The sequence below is a fragment of the Symphalangus syndactylus genome, chromosome 13, assembly GCF_028878055.3.
Source record: "Symphalangus syndactylus isolate Jambi chromosome 13, NHGRI_mSymSyn1-v2.1_pri, whole genome shotgun sequence".
Classification (NCBI taxonomy): domain Eukaryota; kingdom Metazoa; phylum Chordata; class Mammalia; order Primates; family Hylobatidae; genus Symphalangus; species Symphalangus syndactylus.
The window spans coordinates 105,071,094-105,081,364 of record NC_072435.2 but is presented as its reverse complement, the minus strand read 5'-3'; the positions used below and the strand labels follow the sequence as shown (position 1 = coordinate 105,081,364).

The 10,271-nt window shown below is 50.5% G+C and overlaps 1 protein-coding gene across 8 annotated transcripts in view; it reads right to left on the bottom strand.

Annotated features, from left to right (window-relative positions):
* The window catches only part of UBE3B (ubiquitin protein ligase E3B), a 61,915-nt gene continuing 51,644 nt past the window's right edge, over positions 1-10,271 (bottom strand). For 4 of the 8 annotated variants that reach the window (XM_055236618.2, XM_055236615.2, XM_055236616.2 and 1 more), the window contains 4 exons: positions 6,654-6,836; positions 6,069-6,180; positions 3,171-3,263; positions 1-2,118 (listed from right to left, as the gene is read on the bottom strand). In XM_055236618.2, coding sequence (XP_055092593.1) covers positions 1,927-2,118; positions 3,171-3,263; positions 6,069-6,180; positions 6,654-6,836 — 580 coding nt within the window. In that variant the 3' untranslated portion in view covers positions 1-1,926. Of the gene's footprint in view, positions 2,764-2,825; positions 2,917-3,170; positions 3,264-6,068; positions 6,352-6,653; positions 6,837-10,271 lie in introns of those variants that run through there. The other 4 variants (XM_063614429.1, XM_063614428.1, XM_063614427.1 and 1 more) reach the window with 3 other exon arrangements.

The window sequence follows — 10,271 nt, the reverse complement described above, 5'->3', positions numbered from 1 at the left end:
TATGCTGAAGTACAAATTTAATAAAGCCTTTGATCACATCTCAATCCATAAGTTAGCTACAAAAACAAAAAATCCTACAACTTTTTAGAGCCATCAAGAGCCATCAAGGTGTCAGTGAACACCAGTTACAAAAGGAGATTCAGTGTTTCAGATAGTGCAATATTTCCAGCTGCTGAAAAGAATTTAAATGAAATTACAAACTACCTCTCCTTGTCAAAAATCCACATGAAGTTGATATTGGTGCTTATAAATCACTCTCTCCCAGTTCCTCACTGGCTCCAACCTTCAGGTTATAAAAATCAGGATGGGATCCATCTTCCCTGTGCAGGCTGACAGTCTGGGGTCCCCACATGCATGCACAAACCCGCCCAGCATGCGCACACACGTTCAGAAGAAATCTTCAAAGGAATCGAGCGTTTGGAGAAGTGGCAAGTCCACAGAATCAGAGGTTACGAACACACCTTCAATAATATTCATACACTCCTGTCTTTAAATTCCTTGCCATGTTTCCATCAAAGTAGAGCACACACTGTTTTCCAGAAGCCCGGGGGCTCGACCTGGGTGGGACACCAGGATGCAGCTGAAACTCTCTGAAGGACTGTGGAGATGGGTGGCCCCTGCTTTGCTGCCACTGTGACAGCTCTTGTTGGAAAATGTTTTGCGTTTTTGAGGAGAGCAGAGGAGGGACTGGGCCTTCCTGGCTTTGAATCTGGCATCAATCTTGGTGGTGCAGGTGCAGGAGCATGAGGTGGGAGAGGGTGGGTGGCTGTCAACACAGACCACAAACGGGGCCTCTGCCTCAGTTCCCTGGAGCTAAAGTTCTTACAACAAAGGTAAAGAATGACGGCAGAGGAACATAATGGGTTGGAAGAGAAATGAAGTTAAAAAAAAAAACAAAACCCAGAGGGTGTGAGCCTCTGTCAGTGCAACGGGCTTCTGGGTTCCCTGTGCTGAGGAAGGATGGGCAGCAAGACCCAAGTTTCCTGGGATTTTGCAGTCTCTGGAGTGAAGTTACCGCCCAGACGGGATGTGTACCTTAGGTTAGTGTTTGTTCCTCATTAGATAACCAGTGAGGCAAACAAGCAGGGTCAAAGGCAGCTGTCCTCCGCGGGACAAGCAGGCTTTGGGTAACAGCCAGCACGTTCTGGAAACGGGGCTGCTGCTAAGGGCCAGTGTTTTTCTTCTCCCAAACCAGGATGCCAGTGTGAATGCATAGGACGGGAACAGGTCCAGGAAGGCTCCCTGGCAGCTCAGCCCACTGAGGACGCAGGAAGCGGGAGGGCTGCGGAGTGGAGTGCGTGGCTTCAAGGCAGGAGCAGCGCCTTGGACTTATGGTGCTCCATAGCGTCCCTAGCAGGCGCCTGCGCTTCCCTGGGCAGCAGATGGGCCTGGCTGTCTGGGAAGAGGCGCTGTGGACAGCATGGAGGCAGAAACTTTGTGGGGTACATAGAGGCTTGGCGAGGCCTTACCTGAGTAAGAGATTTCAGAAACGGAAGGAGAGGATCTCACGCACAGTAGGCTTTGTACACTCAGACCCATGCTGCAAAAGCCACTCTAGACTCTTGGAATTCCTGGGACTTGTTCATACACAGCTCACTCAGAGGGCTAAGGAAAGACAGACTTCCAAAAGATCAAACTAGCTAAAAGAAGCCCCTCTGCCATCACCAGGAAGAATGGACCTGTGCTGATGGAATCTGGAGGTTTATTTTCTGCAGCCCTGTGCCTTGGGCATCATCTGGAGATGCTGTGTAGTGCTGTCGTGGGCGTCTAAAGTTCTTGAGGCCACAAGGAGTCTCATGGCTATAGAGAGGGTCTAGGGGCCAACGTCACCTGGAATGTTGGTCACATTCCCAGGGACCACACTGCCTCTGGGAGCTGAAGGTCCCTGGCAGCCCAGGAGCCCTGGAGGCAGGGCCGGGACAGGAGCTAGGAGAGTTCGAAGCCGGTGTTCATGCTGATGGCGTAGCGCAGCTTCTCGCGGAGGACGCTCTTCTTGCTGTAGTTGGGCAGCTTGAGCAGGTTGAAGCAGGTGGAGGAGGTGGGCAGGCGGCCGCCTGGCTCCCGCTTGCGGATGGTGAAGAAGCCCCGGAGGACGCTGCCCAGAGTGTCCCCGGTGTCCTGAAGGCACACATCATGGCCTTGGATTGGGAAGGGCCCAGTTTGGGAGCCCAGGCAGATGCCAAGGCCAGGGAGCCCAGGGAGGGGTTCTGGCCAGCGCCTGGATGCTGGGCAGAGTGCAGGGCGCTGCCCTGGCACCACTACCCGAGATCAAGCCCCAGACACAAGATGACTGGCTTCCAGAGAAGGAACCCCTTCTCCTTAGGGCCTGCACAGAGAATTCCTGCACTAAGTAAGCTTTTGGAAATGGGGCCTTCCGGTTCACAGCGAATTATTGGTTAACCAACTGTCAAAAAGTAGAATGCTGTAAAAACTCTGTTAGGTGCCCAAACATTTCTGAGTGCACTCCTCCCTCCTCACCGGTGCCGTGGCTGGTGGCAGACCATGACTTGGGCCAATTTTCCCTTAAGCATGGAGGCCGAGGACTGTGTAGCTCCCTGTACAAGGCGGCCTCAGGGGCTCAAACTGCATCAAGAGAGGCAGCTACACCCAGAGACGGCCACTGGGTTTTTATGGGGAGTAGGACTCTCATTTGAGCACCCACAGTGGGCCATGCTTGGGACACACAGAGCTCGGTAACCCTGAAGGCATTCCTTCTCCTTTGGCCAATGAGGAAATGAAGCAACGAGCCTGGACGTGCACAGCCTGTTGGGGTAGGAGTAGCATTCGAGTCTGCGCCTGTCCGCCTCCTGAGCCCACTCTCTCACCTTCTCCCATGCTGCCTCAGATCTGGAGCCCCGGTGAGGCCAGACGCCACTAAAAACAGCACGTACCCATCCTCATTCCAGGTACCCTTCCCTGAGGAAGGAAAGAGAAAGGGGCTGCCGAGAGAGAGCTGAGTCCGTGGGCAGTCTCTCTGGGGCTGGCTGGTTCTCCTGCCGTGAGAACTGTGGGGCCCTCCTCACTTGGCTCTGAGGGGTCCGGTTGCCTGCCTTGCTGAGATGTGGACTAGGTAAGGGCCCTACACAGTGGGCACAGCAGACAACCACCAAGAGGGAAGTCAAGGAACACTGCCCAAGGCCAGCTCTTCCCCACCCACCCCGTGGGGGTACCTGATCGTCTGACACCTCCACGCAGCGGATGGAGAAGGGAGGCTTGAGGTAGGCGAATCCCAGGAGCGGGGGTCTGGAGCAGCTGGTCACGAACTGCAACACAAAGCAGGGTCAGCGGGGACGGGGCAGGCTCCTGCTCTTCCAGGACGGGCCATTGCAGCTGTGTAGCACGTGTTTGCTCTGTCTGTTACTGTGTTGTAACTGCTGTCTAGCCAGCCGTATGGGGTGGTGGGGTGGATCTGGCCCAAAAACTGGCACACGCCGTATATCTCTCTCAAGGGTGCTGCTCTCGGGGGCTAAGACACATGAAACGCATACCCAACAGGTGCGACTGGCCACTTGTGAGAGCACGTGTGACTGCATAGTAGGAACAGCACAAATGCCCAGCCAGGGCACTGGCGAGGCGTCCCCAGGAGGCAGGTCTCCTGTAGGATTGTTAGAGGAACAGAGCAGTGGCTGACACCTTCCCACAGAGAGACTATGTGACGAGAACATGGGAGACGGTGAGGGCGAGGCGGAGACTGGTGGCACCCACTGCACGTGGCGCGAAGAGGGAGCCCGGGAGACCCGCACTCACTGGCCTTGCACTTGGCATCCTGCCGGCCCCTTACTCATGCAGAGGGGATTGCACAGGTGCAGTTACCTGAGCCCTGGGCTTGCTGATTTAGAGTGGTCTATGTGCTGGGGCCCAGGGGGACCCTCTGCAAGAGACTAATAACCTCTCAGCACACTGACAAAAATGAGGCCCCAGGGCCAGTGAGGCTGCAGAGCAGGCCGAGGTGCTGGCAGCCCAAGTGGGGCCTGTGGGCAGCCAGCCACACTGCCCTGCTACCTACCCCCTGGGAACTCCCGGCGTTCTCCAAGCAGAGAATAATGCATTATTCCCGCAAATGTGCTAGCTTGTGCCTGGAGAGAGGCATCTGACCAGCCTGGAAATCTAAGTGATAAACTTGCACAGGAGTGTCCCAAGAAACCATTCACTTTAACTCAACAGTAGCCAAGAATGTTCTCCCTTCTCTAGGGGATACAGGGGCTTGTCACTTACATCATCAAGCTGTCCTCCAAAACTCAGGGGCAAGTTGAGGGTTTGGGTCTGTTATAAATGTTTGTGAGATTCCTGAGACCATCCAAAGACAGTTTATGTGTGTCAGGCATCAAAAAAAGTTTTCAAAAGAGTATTAACAAGATCTATTCCTATTCTAATATGTTTTATTTATAAAAACCATAGCAGCATCAATGCAGGAAGCATTTTTGTGTTTCCACACTGTGAAGAGCATTCCCTGAATGCAACCTCATCCAATCACTCTACGGATGCTGTGTGTCGGGGCTGTGGTTAGTCCTGTTTTAAGAATAAGGGGACAGACACAGAAGTATCTGTACATCCCAATTTAGGCTGGCTCAGGTCTGCCCGCTGCAAATTCAGGTGGGTGAAAGGAGGGAGGGAAGCTTTCCCGCTCCTGGGAGCGGGGCGGGGCGGAGGACACAGGAAACCCCTGGATGCTCTGCTTGCTTTACATTTAAGAGAAGCGTGGTCGTGTTCACATCCATTCCTGGGCAAGGGTTACATTTCTTCTGCTTGGCTCTGGGGCCTGTCTGCAGCTGCACAAAAGGGCAGGCACATGGTAGGGAACTGTAGGTTTGGTGACAGGTTATCCAAAGACACAAACACACCTGTTTTGTGGGGCGGCACCTGCACAATGATGAGACACTGGTATTCCTCTCTGTAGGAGGGGCCAGCGTGAGCTGTTTTATAGCTTGGCAGAAACTGCTTTGCCCATGAGGCACTTCTGGGAAAACTGAACTGATTCTCCCAGAATCAACTGGGAGGATGATTCTGTCTGCCTGCCCACCCTAAATCCTCGGAGACCTGTGGGGATGTGGGGCATTTGTGTTATCTGCTAGACTGAGTGAGGGCCTCTTCAACAGGAATAAACTCTCCTCAGAATGACTACCCAGGAGAGAGGAAACCAGCTGTCATTTTAATTGCCAGTGACACTGTCCAGGTTGCCTCAACAGATGAGGCCACATGAGATTGTTCAAGCCCAAACCTCCAAAAGAAAACATTTCAAGGCACTAAATTTACCCCCAGAACATGGCAAAATGTTCATTGATACTCTGTCAAGTAGGAAGGCTGGTGGGAAATGACATTTTTAGAGAAATATACACATATATAACACATACACAGAGAAGTGTGTGTGCCATCCAGCGTCCTAGAAAATACTTACACACTGCTGATGTCAGTAACAAAAAACAATGCAATGGCATTAGGGGAATATCTTGAACATTTACAACTTTTACAGACACCATAACAGGGGAACCAGTTAACGTCAGCCACTTTATTTGCAAAAATACATCTTGATATCAGCCTAAGCAATTGTGTGTGTTTTATTGGGACACTGTGGGTGTGTATGTGTGTCTTACGCTATTGAGAAAATGGGTATAGAGAGATAGTCCCTGGTGAGTAGGAGTGTAGAGAGTTGACAATTCCATACTGGAGGAACAGCAATTGTTTAAAATTTTGCTTATCTGTATTTTCCTAAGGTAAGGTTCCAAGCAGAGGGTCATTTACTTCTATAATGAAAGGAAATAAAGAAAAAAGATGTTATCAAGGCCAGCATAGGCGAAGGGGTGGACGGAGTGCCGAGCACAACAGGTATGCCCACCTGTGCAGGGGGCCTGTCCTTGCAGCCAGGGACACACAGCAGGCTCGGCTGTGCCCCTCGAGCCCCTCTCTGGTTACTGCTTGGCCTACCGGGAGGCCTGCCTGTGGGAGAGGATGTGCTGACTATCTGAGGTCCTCCTGATAATTTCATTTTCTTCAGCGTAAATTATTACATCAACTGGCCTTCCAGGTTTATGAGAATACATGCATGCATGCATAGGTAATAAATAAAATACCTTCAGAAACATAGCTCTCTCATCCGGCGTGAAGTCGGAGGCCAGAATATCCCAGAGCCAGATGATGACTCTGTGACTTCCATGGAAACCACCGTAGTAGACTGTGTGCTTCCTGAAAGCAATACAGACCTGGGCTGAGCAACGTGCTAGGGTGGGCACTTATGAACAGGCAGGCAGGTCATGCAGACAGCTGGCACAGTCCACTCTGGCAGGCCTGGGGAACACTACTAATTTCTCTTAAAGCCAGAAGTTCATGCCTCAGTAACTCCATCTCCCTGGGAAGCTAAAAGGGTGGGGAATTTGAGAGCTGGCCCTGCTGTTCCCAAGCAGAGGCCAACCCCAGATCCTCTGACCCCATCTTCTAGAGCTTCAGAGAACCCCCAGTCCTCAGGCCGGCTTCCACTTCTTATCTCTAGGCAGATAAGTGGTCAAGCTTTTAATCCAAAGCAGTCCAGCCAGTCCAGGGAGGAGAAGGAGATCTGGAGACAGGCTCCTAAAACAACTCTCCAAAAGGAACCCAGCGAGGGAGCAGCTGGCTTTCTGGGAGGCCTAGGAATTTCACCCTTCCCCCCACCCGCCTCTTACTTTAAATCTTCCAGATCAATCTCAGCATTGTCGCCGGAGATGAGACGCTGCAGTTCAGGAGTTGAGAACATTCGGATCCACTCGGGTTTGATAATGGAACGGAATCCGCTAATGAGGGCAGCTGTCTGGTTTTTTATTTGAGTGTGCATTCGAAAATGTGCCATCAGATGGATGTAGCTAATTCTGTTGCCAACAAGGAAGAGAAAACAATGACAATTAACAGGACGGGGAAGGCTGTCACCAATGGGCTGAAAGATGAGTCTAGTCATTTCTGAAAAAAACACAAACAGTACCAGAGTGTTTCATCAGAACAATGACAATGGCGACGATGATGACAGCACTCACGAACTGCACACCACACGCCGCTGTGAACACATCCAGCCTGCGAGGGCACTGCATCATTCACTCCTCCCCAAAACCCACAGGCCACACCTCAGGGTAAGCCCCCACTATGTCGGGAATCACAAGGAGACATTCCTCAGGTAGGAAGAGGGCCCTTCTTAGTACAAAGGGTGCTTTTTGGACTTTCATTTAATCTCATTCTTCTGGATATAAATCAATTAAGATACCATTCAGTCCTCTAATAAGTTTTAAAATAGAAAAAAATTGTTTCATGTCAAAACTTTAATCAAAACCTTGCTAATCTGGATCAACAGTCTAATGCTATGGCAAGGCGGACCTGCAGATGCTTTAAACGCGCAGCTGGGCTAGGAGTGGACTCAACTGGGAAGTCAGAGCAACTTACAATGTTTCCAAGCAGAGGGTCTCTGGGTCTGCTTTGATGAACACAGTGCCCTCAACTACAACTGCATAAAGCATATAATCCTCTCAACAGGTTACATACATTCCAACAGGCTTGCTAGCATCGCTAATTTCTTTTTTCTTTTTATTTATTTATTTTTTGAGACAGAGTCTCACTCCGTCGCCCAGGCTGGAGTGCAGTGGTGCGATCTCGGCTCACTGCAACCTCTGCCTCCTGGGTTCAAGCGATTCTCCTGCCTCAGCCTCCCAAGTAGCTGGGACTACAGGCATGCACCACCACACCCAGTTAATTTTTTTGTATTTCTAGTAGAGATGGGATTCATCATGTTGGACCAGTCTGGTCTCAAACTCCTGACCTCAGGTGATCTGCCCACCTTGGCCTCCCAAAGTGCTGGGATTACAGACGTGAGCCACCACGTCTGGCCTTTTCTTTTTCTTCTCTTTTTTATTTTTTTTTTGAGATGGAGTTTCATTCTTGTCGCCCAGGCTGGAGTGCAATGGCGCGACTCCGCTCACTGCAACCTCTGCCTCCTGGGTTCAAGTGATTTTCCTGCCTCAGTCTCCTGAGCTGACATTACAGTGCCTGCCACCATGCCCAGCTAATTTTTGTATTTTTAGTAGGGATGGGGTTTCACCATGTTGGCTAGGCTGGTCTTGAACTCCTGATCTCAGGTGATCCACCTGCCTTGGCCTCCCAAAGTGCTGGGATTACAGGTGTGAGCCAATGCACCCAGCCTTGCATCACTGATTTCTTAGCAAAGAACTTGAGCCCGGCCCAGGTACGACTCTCACCAATTCCAACTTAGTAGAGTCCAAATAAATGTTTTACAATGCTAAAGCTTTAGTGATCTCGAAAATATCCCTATTTAAAAAAATTTTCCAGCAGCAAACCTGTACATTAATACATACAAATATGATTTTCCTATCATTGCTCCTCCTTCCAGGTATACTTTGAAGCAGGTGACGAGTACTGCTCCACTTTACTGAGAAAGGGGGAGAGGAAGGGAGGAGGTGAGAGGGAGGGAAGGAAAGAGGGAGATACGAGAGAAGAGAGGATGGGAAACATCCAACACTCATAAAGTGCAAGATCAAGTTCAAGTATCACCCCTAAAGAGGGAGAAACTGGCACTGCCAGGCCTTTTGAGTTAGTATGCAGAACTGAGTGTCCTTACCCTGACCTGAGGCTTTATGCTATAAATGCTAAGAATCTGTGAAACAAGTTTCCACATAGGAGGTTTCCCAGCAGGACAGGACTCTCCCTCCAGCACAGCCTGCCCCCACCTACCTCCTCTGGGTGCTCTACTTAGCAGCCAGTGTCTATGTGGGGATAGTGAGTGACTACCTACCGTCACCCCCAAGCTGCAACACCTGGCAATGTGTGTCCTCTCAGGGGGTGGCAGGATCCATGTGACATGTCACCCATCTAAGGATGGTAAACATCACTGCTGTCATTTAAGCCCTCCTCTGAGCCTGACACCCAGGAAGGTATTTTATACACATTGCCCTACAAGCATCCCCCTAAAGGAATGGCTACAGGTTACATGGCAGGCAGGGGCAGGACTCACCATGCTCTCTCTCTGGCCCTGGCTGGGCCCTCTCTACTCTCCCAGGCAGTCCCTCCCAATCTGCACTTTTTTCCTTCTAAGTTTTCCAACTAATGCCCTGTGGCCAAGGAGCAAGGCTGGTGTATTTCAATCATTATGAAAACAGGGTCTGTTCTCCTGACATTTCTGACAGTCTAAATAAAAAAGTCCCAAGCTTGCAGACTGACCGAACCACCTGATCCGAGAGGAATATGATGCTTGGGAACACTGGACTGTGACGTGCATCTGATTCAAATGACTCACCAGGTGGGACGGAGCCCTCACTTGTCACTAAAGAGACTGATGCTCCAATTAACAGTTCAAATGCTCAACTGAGCCTGGCGGTGGGAGATTGATAAACTGACAAAGGGACCAATGTCTGCTTCTCATGCCAGGCTCCACTGTTTTAATTAGGTGACAATAGGGCCGAGTGGAGACCATGCACTGAGAGGTTTTGCTTCTAGGGACCAAAAAGGCTGACATTTACGATAGATTCTGCAGAGCCCTTTATCTGTGACAATAGTTGCTGGGCCTCAGAGTCTCTCCAATTCCCATGTCTAAGGACCTCTGTCTATGGCATCTGAATTCATCACGGTGTCTTCTCAAGAACACTGTTTTGTACAACTGCCATGTGCTATCATACAAAATGATCTGCCCCTCCCCGCCAAGGTGTCTTTCCACCTCTGTGCCCTCTGGGTTCAGGACAGTGTGCTGAATGGCTCAGAATCCATCTGTCTGCATCTAGGGCCGTTATTAAACTCCTAAGAACACTGTGGCCTGGGTGCCTCTGACCTTAGAAGTGCTGCTGCAAAAAATAAATGGTCAATTCTTATTTTGCGAATCAATTTTTTTTTTTTTTTGAGATGGAGTCTCACTCTGTCGCCCAGGCTGGAGTGCACTGGTGCGATCTTGGCTCACTGCAACCTCCACCTCCCGGGTTCAAGCGATTCTCCTGCCTCAGCCTCCCGAGTAGCTGGGATTACAGGCACGCACCACCATGCCCAGCTAATTTTTGTATTTTCAGTAGAGATGGGGTTTCACCATATTGATCAGGCTGGTCTCGAACTCCTGACCTCGTGATCCGCCCGCCTCGGCCTACCAAAGTGCTGGGGTTATAGGCATGAGCCACTGCGCCCGGCCACAAATTGAAGTTAATACAATTCTGGCCTATGAACTGTAACTGGTAAATTCCATTATGATATTTATGGCCTCTTTCTACTTCAATCTATCTTAATAAATTCTCAACATAAGCCCAGAGAGCCAGAATGAAGTC